This window comes from Mastigoproctus giganteus, chromosome 5 (genome assembly GCF_048544385.1).
Source record: "Mastigoproctus giganteus isolate SK-2022 chromosome 5, ASM4854438v1, whole genome shotgun sequence".
NCBI lineage: Eukaryota > Metazoa > Arthropoda > Arachnida > Uropygi > Thelyphonidae > Mastigoproctus > Mastigoproctus giganteus.
This window is the reverse complement of record NC_143579.1, coordinates 57,819,829-57,842,497: the sequence shown is the minus strand read 5'-3', so window position 1 is coordinate 57,842,497 and position 22,669 is coordinate 57,819,829. Positions and strand designations below refer to the sequence as shown.

General features: G+C 35.2%; 1 protein-coding gene across 1 annotated transcript in view; it reads left to right on the top strand.

Moving 5' to 3' along the window:
• Positions 1 to 22,669, top strand: part of DCAF12 (DDB1 and CUL4 associated factor 12-like protein) — an 86,279-nt gene that overhangs the window by 19,250 nt on the left and 44,360 nt on the right. Inside the window, exons 2-3 of the mRNA XM_090373219.1 lie at positions 10,066 to 10,486; positions 19,006 to 19,209. Coding sequence (XP_090229345.1) covers positions 10,082 to 10,486; positions 19,006 to 19,209 — 609 coding nt within the window. The 5' untranslated portion in view covers positions 10,066 to 10,081. The remainder of the gene's footprint in view (positions 1 to 10,065; positions 10,487 to 19,005; positions 19,210 to 22,669) is intronic.

Below are 22,669 nucleotides of genomic sequence, written 5' to 3'. Positions count from 1 at the left end.
ACAGTTGTATAGAGAAATAAAGTGGGCTAGTAAATTAGAATGTCTTATAACGGGGGATTTTAACTTCCCAGATATTGACTGGAACTTGTGGGTTGGTCACTTGCACACTAGCAAGATTTTGTGGATTTATTGGATGATTGTACTAGAGAGGGTAATACTCTTGATTTGGTTATCAGTAGTGATTATTCGTGTATTAAGAATTTGTGGATAAAGGAACTACTAGGTGGTAGTGTAATAGTAGTAGTAGTAGTAGTGGCATGTGATGCAAGAAAGCAAATGTATGAGCTTATGCAGCATCAGCCAAAAAAAAAAAAAAAAAAATCACACCATTCCCTTCAAATGCCTGTCCAGTTCCTCCTTAAATTTATTCAACCTATCAACTTCCACAACGACAGATGGAAGTTTGTTCAAGCAATTAACCACCCGCTGGCTAAAGGAAAATTTCCGCACATCTATTCTACATCTGTCTTTTCTTAATTTGAATTTATGCCCCCTTAGATTCGTAATCTGAACAAGTGGAAGGATCCCATCAGAATTCAGCGTGCTCAACCCATTCAAGGCCTTATATACCTCAATCAGATCACCGTGCAGGTGCCTAGTCTCCAGCCACTGCAATTTGCAGAACTTAAGCCTCTCTTGGTAAGAGGATCCCTTCATTCCCCTCACCAATCTTGTTGCCCTTCTCTGTACACGCTCAAGTAAATCTACATTCTTCCTAAAATGAGGCCTCCAGACCTGTACGCAGTACTCAAGGCATGGCCTGACCATTGCCTTATACAGAGGGATAATCACCTCCTTTTCCCTGCTAGCAAAATTCCTATATATCATTGACAAAACCCCATGACCTGCCCTGGCAGCCTGTCTGCATTGCTCAGAAAACTTCATATCTGCCTGCACAATTACTCCCAGGTCTTTTTCATTTTCTACCACCTTAAGTGTAGTACCACACAGTTGGTACGTTTCTCTGGGGTTACTTCTACCCATATGTAGTACTTTGCATTTGTCAAGGTTAAACTTAGCCCATCTGCCCAAATTATCTAGATCCTGTTGCAGTAGCACACTGCCATTACTGTCATTAACAACCCTGCCAACCTTTGTATCATCTGCAAACTTCGACATTAAGCCTGATATACCTTCATCAATATCATTGATAAATATACAAAACAACAGTGGACCTAACACCAAACCCTGTGGGACTCCACTAATAACAGGGGTGCTCTTACAAAGAAAGGCTTAAGTTTTGCAAATTACAGTGCCTGGAGACTAGGCACCAGCGAGGTGATCTGATAGAGGTGTATAAAGCCTTGAATGGTTTAAGCATGCTCAATGCTGATGGGATTCTTCCTCTAGCTCAGAAAAATCACCTGAGAGGGCATAAATTCAAATTGAGGAAAGACAGATGTAGGATAGACGTGCGGAAATTTGCCTTTAGCCAGCGGGTGGTTGGTTGGTGGAACAGACTTCCATCCCTTGTGGTGGAGGTTGATAGCCTAAATAAGTTTAAGGCTCAGCTGGACAGGTATTTTGAACGAACAGAGGGGTGAAGTGGAAGTGGGGTTTTTTTTTTTTTTTTTTTTTTTTGGCTGATGCTGCATAAGCTTGCTTTCTTGCATCAAATGCCTCTACTAATGCTAATGCTAATAATAATAATAACATTAGTCCAAGAAGAGCAGCACCCATTGATTACCACCCTCTGTCTTCTAGCACTTAACCATCCTTTTATCCATTGTAGCAACTTACCCTTAATACCATTCTGCTCCAATTTGTACAGTAGTCTTCCATGCGCAACAGTGTCAAAAGCTTTCCTGAAATCCAAATATATGATATCAAAATTATTTTTCGCATCCAGTTCCTTTGTAACCACATCATAATAACCTATCAAATTTGTCAGACAAGACTTTCCCTTAACAAACCCATGCTGTGTCTGAATTATTGCTGCAGTCTTGTCTAGATGATCCTGCAATGCATCTTTAACCAGTGACTCCATTATTTTACCCGGAACAGAAGTTAAACTAACTGGTCTGTAATTACTCGTGTCACCCTTCGATCCCCCTTTGTGAATTGGGGATACATTTGCACATCTCCAGTCCGTGGGGACCTCCCCTGAGTCCAAGGATGCTCTCATAATTATGGTTAAGGGTTTGCTTAGTTGCTTGGCCGCCTCCTTTAATATAACTGGATAGATCCCATCCACCCCAGGTGCTTTTCTTACGTTTAACTTCAACAATTTCTCCCCCACTTTGCTTTCAGGTATTACAAAATCATTAAGTATCCTGCTACAATTTGATAACCTTCTGCCATTTTCAAACCTTAATAATTCCTCATGTGTGAATGTAGATGCAAAATACTCATTCAGTTTGTTTGCTATCTGAGCAGGATCATGAACAGTCGAACCATCGATGTCAAGTGGACCAATCAGATTCATCCCCTTCCTTTTAGAGTTTATATAAGTAAAGAAATCCTTGCTTTTTTTCTTAGCATCTTTTGCCAAGGATTTCTCGTAATCTGCCTTCGCCTGCCGAACCTCCTTTGTGACCTGATTACAGATTAACTTATATCTGCCATAGGAATCTGAGTCGCTTGATAATTTATATGCATCCCATGCATTTTTCTTCTCTGTTACAAGTCTCATTAGTTCATTTGACAACCATTTAGGCCTAAACCTTGAACAATATTTCTTAATAGGTATGAACCTTTTAGTAGCTTCCACGATTAATTCCTTGAATGCTTCCCACTTAGAATTTACTGTTGGTAACATAGTCAGTTGATCCCACTGTACAGAATTTAAAAACTGTCGGAGACCACTGTACTCGCCTTTACGGAAGCAAAAACCCTTTCCTTTACCCCTGATAGTAGTTAAATCTTTAAGTAAATCCCACATCAGTACACTGTGATCACTGCCACCTAGTGGTTCTTTTATCTGCAAATTCCTAATACATGAATGATCACTGCTGATAACCAGATCAAGAGTATTACTTTCTCTGGTTGCCTCTCGAACATGCTGCTGCAGAAAACAGTCATCCAATAAATCCACAAAAGTCTGACTAGTGTGTGAGTGCCTAACCCACAAGTGTTCCAGTCAGTATCTGGGAAGTTAAAATCCCCCATTATAAGACATTCCGATTTACTAGCCCACTCTATTTCTCTGTACAATTGTTCATTGTACTCATTCAAGTCATTAGGCCTATAACACACTCCTACTCTTATTTTTGCTTTCGCAGTGCTTATGTCACACCAAACTGACTCAACAGTGCACTGTTCATCTATATCAACTGGATGCACTTCTTTTGATTTTATGTTTTTCTTTATCAACAGCATAACACCTCCTCCCTTCCTATCCTGTCTATCCTTTCTGTACACATTGTACTCCCCAAATTCCAGTTCGGCATTCCTTATATCTGTGTGACACCACGTCTCTGATATCCCAACATTATCCGGCTTTGATGTCTTGACCAACACTTCAAATTCATCAAATTTATTTACTATACTTCTAGCATTGGTATACATGCAAGTATACATGCACCTATTCTTATTCTTAATTACTCTAACACATCCCATATACCCACCTGTTTCACGATGACTGCCATCCGTCCCTGAAACCCCCAACACCCCTCACTCCAGGTCGCTACTTATTCTAATATTTGATCACAGTGTACTGATGTGGGATTTACTTAAAGATATAATTACCATCGGGGGTAAAGGGAAGGGTTTTTGCTTCCATAAAGGTGACTTCACTGGTCTCAGGCAGTTTTTAAATTCTGTACACTGGAACCAACTGATGATGTTACCAACAGCAAATTATAATTGGGAAGCATTCAAGGAATTAATCATGGAAAATACTAGATTTTTCATACCGATTAAGAAATATTGCTCAAGGTTTAGGCCTAAATGGTTGTCAAATGAACTAATGAGAATCGTGGCAGAGAAGAAAAATGCATAGGATGCATATAAATTAACCCCGTGACTTGATTACAGACTAGCTTATAACTGCCATAGGCTGTTATAAGCTAGTCTGTAATCAAGTCACAAAGGAGATTAGGCAAGCGAAGGCAGGTTACGAGAAATCTTTGGCAAAGGATGCTAAGAAAAACAGTAAAGACTTATTTAGGTATAGAAACTCTAACAGGAAGGGGATGAATCAGATTGGTCCACTTGATATTGATGGTTGACGATTCTGCTCAGATAGCTAACAAACTGAATGAGTATTTTACATCTACATTCACACATGAGGAGTTATTAAGGGAGGAAAATGCCAGAAGTTTATCAAACTGTAACAGGGTGCTTAATGATTTTGTATTAACTGAGAGCAAAGTGGAGGAGAAATTGTTGAAGTTAAACAAAAGAATGGCACCTGGGGTGGATGGGACCTATCCAGTTATATTAAAGGAGGTGGCAAAGGAACTAAGCAAACCCTGAGCTATTATTATGAGAGAATCCTTGGACTCGAGGGAAGTCCCCATGGACTGGAGATGTGCATATGTATCCCCAACTCACAAAGGGATATCGAAGGGCGACACGAGTAATTACAGACCAGTTAATTTAACATCTGTTCTGGGTAAAATAATGGAATCACTGGTTAAAGATGTATTGTAGGATCATCTAGACAAGACTGCAGCAATAATTCAGACATAGCATGGGTTTGTTAAGGGAACGTCGTGTTTGACAAATTTGATTGGATACTATGATGTAGTTACAAAGGAACTGGATGCAAAAAATAATTTTGTTATCATATACTTGGATTTCAGGAAAGCTTTTGACACTGTTGTGCATGGAAAACTACTGTACAAATTGGAGCAGAATGGTATTAAGGATAAGTTGCTACAATAGATAAAAGGGAGAATGAGTGGGAGAAGACAGAGTGGTAATCAATGGATGTTGCTCTTCGTGGACTAAAGTTATTAGTGGAGTCTCACAGGGTTCAGTGTTGGACCCACTGTTGTTTTGTATATTTATCAATGATATTGGTGAAGGTATATCAGGCTTAGTGTCGAAGTTTGCAGATGATACAAAGGTTGGAAGGGTTGTTAATTAACAGTGCCATTACTGTTAATGACAGTAATGGCACTGTGCTACTGAAACAGGATCTAGAAAATTTGGGCAGATGGGCTGAGAAGTGGCAACTGATGTTTAACCTTGAAAATGCAAAGTACTCCATATGTGTAGAAGTAATCCGAGAAAAACGTACCAACTGTGTGGTGGTACTACACTTAGGGTGGTATAAAATGAAAAAGAACTTGGAGTAGTTGTGCAGTGAGATATGAAGTTTTATGAGCAATGCAGACAGGTTGCCAGAGCAGGTTATGAGGTTTTGTCAATGATATATAGGAATTTTCATGCAGGGAAATCGAGGTAATTATCCCTTTGTATAGGGCAATGATCAGGCCAAGCCTTGAGTACTACATACATCTGCAGGCCTCATTTTAGGAAGGATATAGATTGGCTTGAGCATGTACAGAGAAGGGCAACATGATTGGTGAGGGGAACGCAGGGGTCCTCTTACCAGGAGATGCTTAAGTTCTGCAAATTGCAATGGCTGGAGACTAGGCGCCTGCAAGGTGATCTGATTGAGGTGTATAAATCCTTGAATGGATTGAGCACGCTGAATTCTGATGGGATTTTTCCACTTGCTCAGATTATGAACCTGAATGGGCATAGATTCAAATTGAGGAAAGACAGTTGTAGAATAGATGTGCTGAAATTTTCCTTTATCCAGTGGGTGGTTAATTGTTGGAACAAACTTTCATCTGTCGCTGTGGAAGTTGATAGCTTAAATAAATTCAAGGAGGAACTGGACAAAATTTAGAGGGAACGGTTGTGTGAATTTTTTTTTTTTTTTTGACTGATGCTACATTAGCTCATATCCTTGCTTTCTTGCACCACATGTCTCTGTTACTGTTATTCACTATACAATTCCTTAAACTTCAAAGGTGGTACATGTGCAATGTACACTAATATTCTGACTTAAAATCTTCATGCCCCATTCTGTCAAATTCACTTGCTGCTTCAATCATTCTCCCAGATCCACCTATCACTTGGAACTCTGATTTCCTTTTTCTTTAACTTGGTTTTCTCCAATCTGCCTTTCCTGACAGTGAAAGAGTTTTCCTTGGTGATTTTAACATTCACAACTCCAGCTAGCTTCGATTTTCTAGTCACACGGACCCAGCCGGTCAAGTTGCTGAGGCACTTGCAATTACTAACATTGCTCAAGTTTGTTTATTACCAGAATACCCAACAATTCGAACCATAAAGCCTCTTGATCTTTATCTCACAAACAACCCTTTCAAGTACATGGTCGAGGTGAGTGGTCTTCTTGGGGCATCTTTGATCACAACTTGGTGATGGTCTCTTCTCCAATGGAGCTGTTCTCTCATGCTCATTCTCTGCCTTGTGTTGTTTGGCATTACAAAATCAAACTAGATTTTGAATAGGCTTAGCTTAGAACACTTGCTTCTTGTCCAAACAGTAGTCAAGCATTCTACTCTCTTGCCAGAGATTTTTGCAACTTTTGCCCATATATACTTCCTTCTGTTAAAACCTGATGATTATATTGTCTCCTCAGCTAAAAAAAAAGCTGACTTACTAGCATCCTACTTTTCTTCTAACTCTTGTATTGACAGTCTTGTTAAATCTCTTCCTACCATTCCCAGTAAACTCCTATCAGAGTATGATGTGGTTTTCCATCAAAAGGATGTCAGAAGAATTTTGAACAACCTTGATTCCAGGAAAGTTCCAGGTCCTGATGCATTTCTCCACTTGTTCTCAAAAGCTGTCCTCTTAGCCTACTCCTATTGCGTGTTGGCTTTTCAGACTTTCCTATTCCACTGGTGATTTTCCTTCTGCGTGGAAATTTGCTGATATCCATCCAGTTCCTAAAGAGGCTGACAAATCCTTCCCTATCTGCTGGTGATGTTTTGGCTATGTTACCATTATATGGACAAATTCAGTGGAAAAGTTTAATGAAACTCAAACAGTTGCTCTTGACATTTCTAAGGATTTTGATTATGTTTGCCATAAAGCTGCTCCTAACAAGCTTCCATCATATGAATTGCTGACTGCTTTTTTGCATTTGGGTATCTCTCTGGCTGGTAACTGTGGGTGATGATAGATGGCTCTCTGTCTTCTAGTTGCTCCTCTAATGCTGGTGTTCTCCCAGATTCAGTTCTTTCTCCCACTCTTTTCCTCTTGCATGTTGATGACATTCTTTCACTGACCGGAAATCCTTTTCATAATTTTGCTGATGATAGCACATTGTATTACCTTCCAGTTTGAGAAACCTTGCCCTGCACAAACAGCAAGATCATCTTCTCAACTGACCACCACAAATTCCTTAAATGTTGATCTCCAGGTAATTCTCCAGTGGGACAAAAATTAGTCAATTTCAGGCCTGTCTTATATCTTGCAAAAAAAGGGTGTGCTGCTTTTGTGCTTATCTTCCACGACACTCAAATCTCTAAACAAGATCACATTCTTTATGAGGAATTACTATGTCTAATCTTGTTTGGCATAAGCACATCATGAATATTGATTCCTCTGCATCTAAAAAACTGAGTTTACTGTTTTTCTCTTGGCATTGCTTACTCTATACAAGTACTTATTCTGTACAAATCTGAAGTCTGTTCTACCATGGAATATTGTTCCCGCATCTGGGTGCGAACAATATTTCAACTGGGATGGTTCACCCAAAATCCTTCTCAGGCTGCAAAGTCTCTCTACTCTGTTTCTGCTGCATGCTTTTTCTGTAGACTGCTGTGGGCAGTGTTCATCTGATTTGGCATCTATAATTCTCTCTCTCTTTGAAACTAGTCTGAACACATGCTGCAACCAATCAGCATCCAATTACTGTCAAACTTCAAACTCAAAGAACCAACTTTTCCTCATGTTTACCATTAGTTAACTGCCAGTCTTCACTAGTCAAATTGCAGTGTGGTAATCTAATGGAAACTCATAGCACTTTATATAGACAATTAAATTATCAAAAAATTGTTTATTTACTCACAATAAACATGAAATTACTCCAGAAGGGATATCAAACAGTTTCCCTGGAAAATAAATTAATTGAACTGTTCTAAACACACCTTATTTTTGTATAACAGGAGGTGCTGTTGATAATTTGCACTTTCATCACATGTTCTGTAGTACATTTCACCAAAAATATATTTAAATGGTGTGCTGTATTTAACTGCATGTGTGGTATATGTTAAATGCAATATATAAAACCTGAAAATATTTAATTCTTATCCATATTTCTATTCTAAAAGGTAATGCTTGGTATGGTCATGGAAAAGTTCATAAGATTGAGATATGAGTTTTTAAATTAATAATTCTTAAACTTGGAGCTTACTGTTTTTATCATTGTGTGTGTGTGTGTGTGTAAAATTTATACATAAACAAGTTTCTTTATGACAGCACTACTAAGATTGTACAAAGTTTGATAATTAAGTTCCAGGACTGAGTCTATTGCTGTGATAGCTTATCTGCATGACTACTTCCATCTACAAGTTCATTTGCATACTGTAAGTTACATGCAGTCATGTAAGTTGCTCAAGGTGTGGTCATTATGTTCAGTGATGGAGTAAAAAGCAAACACATTTTGTGTCAAATTGGGGAAAGTGACTGAAACCTGTAGATTGATAAAACAAGTATATGGTAACAGTTCTCTGTCTTATTGCATGTATTTCACTAGTTTAAAATATTTTGGAATGTCATAAGGATCCAGAAGGTGACATGCACTGTAGATATCAACTAAATGCTTTGTACCCCAAAAACAGTCAAAAAAAGTATACCTATTGATTGTATGTGATTATTGAATAATTCTTTGAGTGATGGAAGAATAACTTCATGTTAACAGAGAAACATTTTGTGCAGTTTCTAACAGATGATTTAAATGGAAGTTGTGCACTATTTGAAGAGGAATAATTCTGCTCAGACTTGAAATATGCATAGAGCTCATCTAAACTTTGATAATGATTCCTCGCTTGAGCATAATAGGTGACAAAGCATGGAGTGATGATCACCATGCTCTCTGAGACAAATTGTTTTCAAAAATCAAAACAAAATGTTAACTTTTTTTTGATAGCAATAGAATCATTCACAAGTAATTTGATCCACTAGGTAAGATGGTGAATAAGGAGTTAGCACAAGGTTTGGATCATTTCATTCAAAGAATTCACTCTGTAAGACCTTAGTTTTGAGAAAAGGAAGCTAGTTCTTGTTGAATGATAATGTTAAGCCGAATTCAGTGCTGGATATCAAAGGCTTTTAGCAGAGCTTGTGATTGTGTTGCTAATCCCCCCTCCCCCTTATTTTCCTGATTTATATTATCTGCACTACTGCTTATTTCCCGAAATCAAATGCACATTGAAAGGAAGGCAATTTGATGGTGTGTAGAAGACATTAAATGAAGTGTAACAAAAGAATCTATAGTGGTCATTTCAAATGCATTTAAAAAATGTTTATACAGCTCTGTGAGCAATCTTACAAGTGTTTATCTGCTCAAGGAAATTAATTTGAAAAATGTTAAAAGCTTTTTTTCATTCAAGCATTTGGGTTTCTTCAAACTGATTTAGGCCTGCAACTTAATTGTAAAATCTTGTATTTTAAAATAAATATTTCTGGGAGAACCACTGGTCATACTGAGCCAAAAAAATATTGCTACCACTATCTCTTGACAAATAAATTGAATCAGGCAACCTTAAACAAAGTTTGTTGATCCGAAAACTTAAAAAAAAAAAAAAAAAAAAAGCACACTATGTGGATCCGTGTTGTTTGACTTGTACGGATGGTTACTCCTACTCATGTTTCATTTAATTTTTTTATAATCCATAAGAGGCACCTGCATTTTCTGTATTCCTACTCCCTTCAGTCTCTGATTATACATTTCTGTGCCTGTATATTGGTTGTTGATTGCTTTAATATTTAAAATTAAATAAATGATCAAGGTATAATATGATTTTCACTAAGAGTTCTCATAGTGAAAAATGGTATTTTTATTTTGTTTTGGAATCTTTTGTAATTGTTAATGAAAGGAGGGTACACTTCTCAGTGATGATTTTTAAATTTCAGGTGCAAATTCGGAACAATGGCACACTCTAGGAGAAGAGGAACATTTGTTCCACTGTCTAGGATAATATCAAGTGAACATTATCAGATATCCCAAGAATTATTACCTACAACACATGCTGGGTGTCCTTCTGAAGATGCAGACCAGTTATTTAATAAAAATTGTTCTTGTAGACGTTCTCGCTTTGTGAGAGATATGGCAGATATGACACAGAAAAAAAATATTTTTCATTATATCCATGAGAGAGAAAATGGAAATTATAAAGCCCAAGTCCGGCAGAGATTAAAAGAAAAGGGAATCCATCATCTTTTAGAAAATTCTTTACTTGAAGAACATGAAATTTCCCTACAGGATTTTAACAAGGTATTCTGCTCTCAGTGGTTGACAGATCATCAAGTTATGTTTGGAACAAAATGCAATAAAGTAAGATTTTTTTTACAATTGTTGTGATGATATTGTGTATAAAGTACTATTGAAATTGGTCGGTGTTTTTTTTTTTTTTTTTGTCTGTCTGTATTCAGGTTGTTTTAAGTGTTAAAAATTGGTCACTTATAAAATTGCAAGTTGTGAGGACCAATAGACAGCATTTGTCTAAAATGATTCCCAAAATAATTTGCCTGTAGAATGAAGTTTGTGTATTACTAAAGTTAGTTACTATACAAAGTTAATACCAATTACATTGAAACAAATTTTTTTCCTTTTCCAATGGCTGATATAAGTTCTAATGCTGCTTTAAGAATGCTTGTATCAGGCTAATGAAGGGTGTTGGGGCAGGTTTTTTTGAAAGATAAAAATAAAAGTTTGTTTTTATACTCTGACACAACCACTAGATCAGAATGGTTTGCAATTATTTATTTTGATAATGAATACAGTCATGTTCCACTCAAATATGTCCATTATTGCACTTGGGAACATTGGTTCCACCAAACAGGAATAGCTGAGATGAGAACATGAACTATTTTCTACAAGTTAAGTTTTTAACAAAACAAGTAATATAAAAAAAAAATTTTTAAAGTCAATTCCTACTTAGGTCAACAAAGAAAAATTTTATTTTAGTTACTTTTTATTAAATAATTACAATTAATATAAATATGTATATACATATGACAGAATCACAATATTAAGTGGCAAAATAGAAAGCGAATTTCCTTGCAATTTTCCATTTTCCTTTCTATATATGGTGTTGGACTATTATTTTTATTCACATGTTTCATTTTCCATTTTGTTCCCTCCTTGACTCAGACTAGAACCCAGAATGAAAAAAGAATCTGAAAAAGAAATTTTTTTCCAGCGATCTACACGCTTCGTCACTGACGGTATTTATTCCTAAATTTATATCCTGCTAAATATCTTATATAAGAGAAATTTTTTTCTCCCATATAAAACTAAAATTAATTAATTAAATTAAATATTAATGAATTAATATTTGAAAAAACTGTATTAACATCAAGTGTCATCCACTACAAGTTTAAAAAAATGTATTTGAACTTGAGTGGATGAATAACAAAAATTTATCAAAAAATTATTGATTTTCGCAAGAATTGAACTCGCATTCTTCACCTTCACGTGAAAAATACTGAAATCCTTGCATTTTACCGATTGAGCTACTGCCTGTTGATTTCAATTTTATTCCTAAATTTATATCCTGCTAAATATCTTATATAAGAGAAATTTTTTTCTCCCATATAAAACTAAAATTAATTAATTAAATTTAATTAATGAATTAATATTTGAAAAAACTGTATTAACATCAAGTGTCATCCACTACAAGTTTAAAAAAATTTATTTGAACTTGAGTGGATGAATAAAAAGTATTTTATTAACGATTGAAAATTTGAACAAGATATATAAATATATATAGGGAGAGTGTGAACTAATAGTAGGAATTGAAAAAGAGAGTTAAAAGTGAGAAGAGCAATGCACAGCAATTGCCAGATGATGTCAGAACATTTGCCCATTAGTCATTTGAGTTTGGAATTCTAAAAACCACAGTGCTAAAGCCTGCAAAAGATGATTTTAAATTAAAATCTTTCAGGCTTATGTTTGTCATTGTGCTAAGTGATTGCTGGCATACAAAAAAGAAGTCAAACTATGCCCAGTTTATTGGAGTTTTTGCAACACTTCCCACATGATGTAGTTTTCTTGTACAGTTCAGCATAGTAGTACATGTAATGAATATTGATCTCTGCAGTAGATCTCATCCATATTATTATGAAGAATTAGAAACACAAATCACTACATTATGGTATTGGTGATGATATCAGGCAGATATCTGTTTGATCTCACTAATCAACATTCTTATCTAACCAGGGCCAGACTTCTAACTTCCCAAAGTCATTTATTTCAAGACAAACTTGTGAGGTAATATTGGATCAATTCATAAATAAGATAGGGTGTGGGTATTTCACCTCATGTGATTCAAGGTGGGACTAAATAGTATCATTCTTGACTTCTATACACCAGTTATATATCTGTGGGAATTATAGTTTTGGAATTTTGGAAAGATACCATTTAGTTTATTATTTTTTTTCTTGCCTTTTCAAGTAAAATGCAAAGGCAGGCTTTTGCTTTTACATTGCTTCTCAAAATTATAAACTTCAACAAAATACTAATGAAAATGTTGCATCCTTCAATGGAGAATGCAATGCAGATTGTCTACTGTTATGAAGGTTGTAAAGCTGAAATTTTATATGGACTCACAGTTGATTCTACAAATATTTGTTATGTGAGTTTCCACCTTTTAGTCCATATGAGGATGTTCTGCTATGTTCTGCATAGCAGGTGTACTTAAAATGTGTGCCACTGAGATTGCTTATAGAAAAAAATGGAAAAGAAGTACACTGGTTGGACAGAAATCATGCGATACCTGCCTAGTAACAGGTAGGTCCACCTTTCGCCTGGATAATGGCAATCACACGGCGAGACATTGAGTCCACTAGTTCATAAAAGTGTTCTGCGGGTATTTCCATCTATGCTTGCTGTACTGCTGTCTGTAATTCCATTGCATTCCTTGGGTGGAGGATCCAAAACTCGTATGGACCTTTCCACAGCATCCTAAAGATACTCCACAGGGTTCATGTGTGAATGGGAAGGCCATGGTGGTAAAATTTGTGGAATGCTCTTTGAACCATGTTCTAGTCACCACCACTCTGTAGGGAGGTGCAGTGTCCTGCTGGAAGAGTCCATTTCCCTGTGGGCGCATGATGACCATGAAGGGATGCACGTGGTCTGCAAGGATGGATGCTTAACCTGGACTGTTCCGAGATGCATCTAGACGTACCAGAGGTCTCCCAACATGTGCTAGTTGAACACGCCCCAGACCATTACTGACTGTCCAACTGCCTGAACAGTTCCTTATTGACATGACGGGTGCATAGCTTCATGCAGTTTCAGCCAGATATGTACACTCCCGCCTGCTCGAAATAACTGGAAACGGGACTCATCGGACCAGGAGACCCGTCTCCAATCGTCCAAGGTCCGGTGCCGATGTTCTTTTGCCCAGTTGAGGTGTAGAGTCCTGTGTCATGGTGTTAGCAATGGGACTCGGTGGGTCAGCGGCTCCCGTACTCCGTAGCCAGGTGGGCAGAGCAGCAGTGTGTAGCACATGCTTCTTGATTAGACCAGGGTTCGAGCCCGTGAGCCACCAAATACGGAGGATGCGGAAAGGTCAGGGAATGAGCACCGCATATCCCGGGAGCAATATGGCCTTAGTTGCTAATGCTCCAAATAACAACAAACAAACAAGTGGCTCCCGTAACCTATTGCGGCTAATGATCACCTGATGGTCTTGGTGGAGACTTTTCTGGCACCTCCCTCATTGAAGTCAGCAGTGATTTGTGCAAATGTCACTCTCTGGTTGGCTGAATCAATGTGAGACAGATGTCAACAGATGTCCAAGATGAAATGTTATTCTGGAATGGCATATTCCCAATACACTCTTGATACTGTTGAATGGGGATAGTGCAGTTTCTGTACTGCCTCCACGATAGTGACCCCATGTGTCAGGCACCCACTATCATCCCTCTTTCAAAGTCATTTAACTCACAACGTTTATCTATACCGACATCGAATTACCATCTACATGAATGCAGTGGTGCAGTGTACCTATATACTGGCCAAGTGGTGGGTGGATTCATCCACTAGCAAGAAGGGTGACAGCATCGCATTGCGCAGGAACTGTGATAAGAACTGCTGCATAAACCACTATGTTTAAAATCAGGACATCCTTGTATAAATTAATGTTGTTTTATTTTTTACTTTAGATTTATTTCCCCTAATACTTTTTTGGCCGGAAGATACGATTTAACAAAAATCCTGAACCCTAGTCAGTGGCTAATTTTACATTTTCATGCTAGATGTACTCTTCTATCAAACAAACTGAAACTTATTTAGTTCATGTGAATCCATTGTGTTGTCCTTCTTACTAACTATATCATAATGAAAGATGACATATCGATTGCTTAACCCTTTTAGCAATACAATGCATATATCTGCATTTTTCATCTGTCTGTTCTAGGGGGTACTTAATGTAGATCTATGTTTTGAAGATGAGTTCAAATTAAGTTCATTAACACATTTCCTGCCAAAATGCAAACTTGCATAAAAACAAACCGTGATTTTTGTGCCTTGATGCAATTTTGCATCCATTCAGTTGTGGTCAGTAAATGTGCACTGTAAAAGGAAAAGCACGTGAAATGAATAACTGATTGACCATGAACTAGTTGTATTATGGCTGGGATTTTGCTTAGTGTCAGACTGTTTGCTTTATTCACAGCTTCACAGTTCTTTGCTTATGCTGAAGTTATTTTAGTATTTTCCACAAGAAGAAAAGGCAAAATTTTTTGAAGATTATGCTTGCTGAATTTTAATTCTTTAGTTTGCAAAAAACATAACGCCATCTGTAGTGTGTCTACTGATAAAATTTTGTGTAATGAGTGTTTTCCCATAAAATTTTATCCTGAAGCGTTGTTGTTATATGGGATCCACAGCCTGGGACATCAGGACTAAAAAGGAACAGGGATGGACAATATGTTGAAGCTGATAACATTGAATCAGCTCTTTTAATATGTCATCTGATAGTGAAATAGAATTATATTCAAGTGATGTGGATCCCAAATCTTATTCAAATGCATCTGATGATGTTAGAGTTCTACAAACAACAGATGCTAGTGTTATTTGGAGTGATGATTCATGACAGGTAAAATCCTCCCATTTACTTAAAAACAGTCTACTTGTTTCGGTGCTCAAGCGAAGTTCCCCACAGATGCTCACCCACCAAGTCACACAGAAAGGAACCTTGCAAATATAAGTGACAGAAAATGTGTTAATTATTTTGAAAATTTCAGTACATGCTGCCATTTCTTATCTACAATTTTCATTAATTGTAGACAGTTTATAATAGGTGGCAGCATGAAAATAGCTTTAAAAATTCAGAGGTTGATTTTGTGTGTTAACCTCATTTGTCTGATTTGAGCTTGCAAAAGCTGAAACTGAAGAAATTCTCAGGAATTTAAATCGAGAAGTGGTTATGCCTTCAGTAGTCATCTGGATGATTATTGTTTGCCAATTTATAAATTCATTTTGCACTTGCAGATTTTTTTTTAATCCTATAATAACTGTTGGCAATCAATTGAGAGGCATGATATACAGCTTTTGAGTTTCTACGAGACTCAAAAGCTCAACAAAATTAAACATTGTTTTTCATCAAAGATGTAAAAACATTTTCTAAACTAGTTTTTAGCACATGTAGTTTTTTTAATACAACTGGTAATATCAGTTATTAATTTAGACTATTTCATTACAAAACACAAGACTGGTGCTTATGGACAGAAATTCCCACTGAAGAAGTGATACAAGAAGTACACAATGTCTTGCAATTATTTCTTCTAGAAATTAAAGACATTTCACTCTATGCAGGTTGGAGTACTTAGATTTTCACTCTTCTCCAAATTAAAAACTGCATTATGCTTTAGAGTAAAATTACAGAAAAACTATATTTGTAAGTCAAACAAATACCATTTGTATTTGGAAAATGCTAAAACTATTATACTACATTTTATATCACTATTATTATATTAAGACAAAGCTATGATGCTCAATATGTTCTACATTGTATTTCAGTATTTGTAGAAGAATAAGAGAAATTTAACTCAATATGATATTTAGAACACTTCCTAATGACACTCTCCAGCAAATAAAAGAAAATACAATTAATGCAAATTAATTGCAGTAATAAAATTAAATTAACAAATTAAAACAAGTTAAACACAAATTTTTCTTTTTTCAAATTTTGCATTGAACTTGTTTTAATTTAATTATTTTTTTCTTAATTTTATTACTGTAATTTGTGTTAATTTTATTTTCATTTATTTGCTGGAGAGTGTCATTAGGAAGTGTTCTTTGTATCATGTTGAGGTAAATTTCTCTTATTCTTCTACAAATATTGAAATGCAAAGTAGAATGTATTGAGCATCATAGCTCTATCTTATACTAATCATATTCATATTTTAAACTCGTGTTGACTATTTCATTCACTTCTCTACCTCTCCTAGCATAACTTATTGATACACACAATTTTGAGATTTTTTGGACATCTTAGCGCAAAAATACATTAGATTAACACTAAGGTACTCGGCCCAGATTTACCTTATTTCTTTCCTAAAATATCGCCTTCAAAAAAATCATCATTCCGAAATTTGCCAGGGTCAATTTAAACCTTAAATTTCGGGCATAAAGAAACTAGCATTTGCCACATCTCGTAATATTGGTAAACTCTCCTTAAAATCTTGGTATTCTATTATAGAAGAATAAAATTAATTTAAAAAAAAACAATAAAAAAAATTAAAGCAAGTTCAATGCAAATTTTGAAAAAGACTTTCCTTCCTTTGAATTGTGTGTAGGCCCATTGTGCATATATCAAGGGGTTACAGAAGCACTCATATGAACCCTAATTGGTACCTGCATTAATGTATTCAATTTGTTAATGTGTCTGTGTTTTTTTTTTTTTTTTTTTTTTATTTCTGTGGCGTGTGCTTCATGTCACAAATCTATGGAGGTCTTCAATACTGACCAATCGTTTGGATGTAGATAATTTTTTAATTTGTCATGAAGTTTCATAACCTGGGAAGGTATTTTCTGTTGACTGTCTTCAGAATTATATAATTTCAGGGATATCAAAAGTCAGCATGGGCTGTAGGATAAACAGCCTCACAGAGCCTGTTGTTCCCCTCTAGTTTTTCTCTTCTGTAACTCAAGGGTCCAAATATTTCTCCTCTCCTTAATGCCCCTATTTAGTCCATAATGTGTTCATTTGTTAATCCACTCTAACAGTTGTTTTGCTTTGCTATCAGCACTAATACCACATACTAATTCTTTTATTATGCAACATGACAATGTCTACTTATACATAAATAAAATAACTGTGTAATCAGTTATTTTATTTATGTATACACAGTGAACAGGAAAGTTAGAACTCTAGAGTCAAAACTGATACTGAAATAGCAAAATTAGAATAAAATAGCTGCATGATTACCGTGATTACACAGCGAATACAGTGTGCCCTGAAATATAGATCAGAATTGTAATGAGAGTGGTTGCATGGATGACTGTTGTCCTCCAGTTTAATTTGTGCCCAAATTTTTTAAACTACTGACTCAGTTTCTGTGTCAATTGATCTCAGTTCATACAGAAACTGAATTAAGGTAAGAAAATGGGCCGGTACCAAGAGCTTCATCCCTCCAGATGCAAATACCAACATGCAACAGTTTTTAAATATGATGGATGACCGAAGGATTAAAATTGGATTAGGTAAGCATAAATAGATGTAGGTGATATTATTGAATCAATAAATGTTTTCTTCTTTTCACAGATTTTTTCTTATTTTCAGGATTTGTTAAACTGATTTTTGATAACAGTTTCACTGTGATGTTTCACAATCAAGTGAGAATAAGTCATTTGTGAAAAAAAAGTTTTATTTTTTACAAAATTTCGACATTGTGATACTCTCACTCTATAGAGCCCATTGCTATCAAATATTCACTCCCTGGTTGCATATGCATGTTTGAGGAAACTCACATGAAAGGATTAAAGAAAAGAAATTTATATGAATAATTTTACGGACAACGTTACTGCATATTGTAATTCTCATGTAAATTCATAAAATTATTCATACAGATATTTTTCTGTCCACAGTGGAATGTTATATTTCTGTTATATTAATGACTGAAGAGTTAAAAGTGAATCAGGTGAAAATAAATAGTTGTAGTTGATATTATAGATGTTTTATTTTGAGAATGTCTATTAGTTTATTTCTACATCATTTGATTCAATATAGGCTATTAATCCTAGATATCTATATTATCTCTGTTTGTGGTCAGAAATAATTACCTTTAAAACTGAATGCTAACTAAAATTTCTATTAAGAATCAACTGTTATCTTGTGATTATTTATCTTATGCTTTCCACTTTTTCATGCCAGTAATGCAAAATACTTGTTGGTGGGAATTTAATTGAACTGTCTTTTAACCATCCAGTCATATCATAGCATGAACTTAATTATCATCGTTAAAGCTTGGGTTAAGAACATTGAAACATGTTCTTAACCCAAGAACATGTTTCAATAAGTGTAATTGCAGCAATACAAAATTTAAAATTTCAGATCTGAAATCTGCAAATTTTCTATTAAATTACAATGTAAACCACAATGTAAGTATGAAAATTATAAACTTATCCACACAAAGCATATTTATGTTAATGAATTGCCTGCTCTCATCTGTAGAGAGAGAATGCCCCTAAAGCTAACAAATCCAAAAATCAACAACCCTTATGCCAGATTGGCAGATAACGTGATTAGTTTCGTACATGTACTACTTGCATCTGAGTTTAAATTTTAATACATTTTTATAATTCCATAAACAGTTAATAAGATGACTTTTGTTATTCAGCTTATAGTGCTAGATGTCGAAACCAAGCAAATGGCACATATTCCAAGTTTAAAAGGCAGTGATAGTAGCAAACCAGAAAATCCTTGTGGTATCCATGCTATGTCAGTAAACCCTTCCAAAACCATGCTGGCAACTGGTGGAAAAAATCCAAATGATGTAGCAGTATATAGCTTACCAACTTTAGATCCAGTGTGTGTTGGTGAGGTAAGTCTATGTGAAGTTAAATTCATCTTGAGGTTAGTTATGTAATTTGCTACGCTGATTTAGTTTGCTATAGTATATTTAATATTTTGTATAATATTTGCAACCTTGTTGAAACTTGAACCTTCAAAGAAAAATTCTGCTTCTTTGTTTACTTTATTTTTTTTTTCTTAATTACTAACAAAGAGGTCCTTTTTCCTTTGTTCACTGAGAAAAACCTAACAATCATGATGAATTAAGACAAAGCATTACTACAGGTTATAATAAGGCTAAGAACCTCTATTTTGTCATTCCAAGATTATTTGATTCAAATATTTGCTTCTGATTATACTTTGTATTATATATAGTTAAGTGTTTGACTTACTCTTATATAATTTCCTTTAACAATCAAGGTTGCCCAAGTTCTGTAAGTATGAGACTATGAAAATACCATTGGCCTCTGCTTTCCCACTGCATATATTCAATGGTCTGAATTGCCCTGTTGATCGTTCAGTTGGATGACATCATTTTATTTGTTGTTACCGATACAAGACTAGCTTTTGTGCTGTAGGCCTCAGTCTATTCTACTAATGAACAACAAATGAATCACTGCTGGTGAGTGTGTAAATCTGTAATATTTAGCAGTAAAAATTACCACTCAGCAGCTTATTCATATTGCCCACCAGCAAGTTGCATGCCATTGTTACCAGCAGAAAACAAGTTCACTTTGCAGTGTAAAATTCAGAAATCACATCACATAATTATTTTTATCAGCATCCCAAGGTTGAGATACGATGTAATGGCATTACTGAGTTGTTTTAATTATATTGCAAGATGTGAGGAATCCTTCTGAGCTGCTGTTCAAAATTTGAAAATGCTTAAAAACAAATGTGAAATGTTTTTTCACATTTGTTTTTTAAGCAAACAGTTGCATATTATTTTTTAAACGTGTTCTAATATGTATGCACATGATGCATGTATATATAGTATTCATATATTCCTTTTAGTGATATATATACACAACACACCTCTACTGACTTTCTTGCCAGTCTTTACTAAATCCTTTTATAAGATGTCTTAGTCTGTCTCACTTCCTCAATAACCTGATTACAAACTGCTTTACACATTCCGTATTGAATGAGGTATCTTGATAATCTACAGATATCCCAAGAAGCCTTCTTTCCTAATATAGTAGACACTTGAATATCCAGTGGGAGTAGATTTACCAGATCTCTGTGCCCATGCAAGCCTAAATCATTCTAAGTTGGCTAACATAAAAGAAATACATGGAATCCTTTACAGGGATTTATTACATTTTGTAATGTTCCTGTTGACAAGACCCCTGACTTTCTTGGAAATCATATACTCGTCTTTGTTTTCTACTTATTAGCTTACTCTGGTCATTTCAGTAATCCTTTAGTTTTACTACAATTAATGTTAACATTCTTCTTTGTTTTTATTTTATTTTATTTATTTATTTTTTAATGTACATCTGTGTATGTCCATTGTATTAAAACAAAAAGGTCATTCTTTTCATTGAATGGAAACTTCAGTTCATCAGTAAACATGAAAAAGCTGCTTAAATGTCAGCTTTAATGGGTCTTTACTTGAATATACATGGAACAACAAGGACACTCTGCTTTTGCTGACATGATGATGCTTTGAACTTTACATAGTATGTTTTCTAGGAAAGCAAACAAGAGAAAAGAAAACTTCATTGTTTTCCGTTTTTTTCAAAAAAAATTGTATGTTCATGTTAAATGTTTATTCAGATCTTCACACTGTAGTGGTAATGTTTACATTCAAATTAAGTTAAAGGCTAAAGATGTCATGGTTCCCAAAAAATAAATTGCAAAAAAAAAAAAAAAAAAAGAACTGTACTAATCCCCTTTATTAAGCCATTGTTTCTGCATTAATCTTGGGTTTCACTTCTAGCTTTCTCAGTTACCTTCCATTATGTCACATTGTTAAGTTTGCAAATGTTCTGGTGTTCCAAAAAGTATTTAAAAAAGTACTAAATGAAAACATTTTTCATTTAGCATGTGCATTATTAGGAATTTCGGCTTTTCCAACCTGAATTGAACTCAAGTGATTTCCAAGACCAATATAATTTAATTACCTTAAGAAAATTAAAACTCTTCCATTTTCCCTTATTAGTGGTATATTACTTGGATACTTCCCATACCAAAGTGTTATAGTGGAATTTATGAGGAAAGACTAAAAGTAGTGTTTGGTGTTTCCTCTCAAATTCAAGTGTTTGTTACCTGCATGATGTCTTACAAATCATATATAACTAAAATGTTATAGTCAGTGCTGACTAGTGGCTCCTTGCAGATTTGTAATGGTAGATGAATGACCAAGTAAAGAATATCAATCCTCACAGTGACATACCTAGTTCTTGTGTACTCTAGTTTCACAGAGTTAAATAGCTTGCACCTTCACAGTGGTGAGACTGTTAATAACCTTGGGTATACCCTTATGCACAAGTCAGCAAACACCCACCTGGTACTGTGGGTAACCACCTAGATATGAACCAATGTATGCAGGGGTTCCCATCTTTTGACGTGAAAACGTCTATGCTCAGGCTGTCACGAAAAGTGAAACGTCTAACTGCTGTTATATCTCTGAAAGTAATACAATAGTAGAAACAGTTTATACTTATTTTGTCAGGTATATAATGCCGTCAATGAATAGGCAAGAAAAAATTAGAAATTTTGATATTTAATATAATTTTTATCGAAAAGACTAAAAAGGTCACATTTTGGTCATTTGCCGTTGCACCTTGGTTACTTTTGCTTTAAATAACTTCTAAACTATGATAGATAGACATAAACAGTAAGCGACAAAATTATTCAGTAGGAAATATAGTTTTTATATCTATAAATAGTTTTGATGCAGCTCTTATGGTTCCCGAGTAATAGCAATGCAAAGTTGAGAGAGAGTTGAAAAATTCAAGCATTTTCAAGTTTGTTTTCACAATATCTTGAAAACTATAAATGTTAGACAAAAACAGTAAGCAACAAAATTGTTGCCCTTTGAGAGTTCTACAAGGATATATAACTAGATTTCTAATCGGGTTTTAGTTTTCAAGAGTTGAACAACTTGTCAAAGTAACTACTTCGTTCAGTTACTTCTCATTTGTCGAGCAGTTCGGTCGTGTTTCATTTAGTTAAGTTGTGATGATGCTGAAAGTTACATCAATTAAGCATGTTCAAAGATTTCGACAAAATCACAAATCTAACGTTAAAAAGCAAGCACCAAAGTCAGCGGCGGAACGCAAGAAAGACAGTCATAAGTGTAAACACGAGCAAGATCAATTAGAGGCAGATGTCTGGTCATCAACATCGAAAAGAACATTATAATCAGCGAATGAAGATCGTCAAAAGTGTTATACATTAGCTTCAAAAGAATTTGAAAGAATGTTTTTGAACAACTCGTTCGGATATGTCTGCAGTGTTTGCGACAGACTGTGGTTTCGAAATGA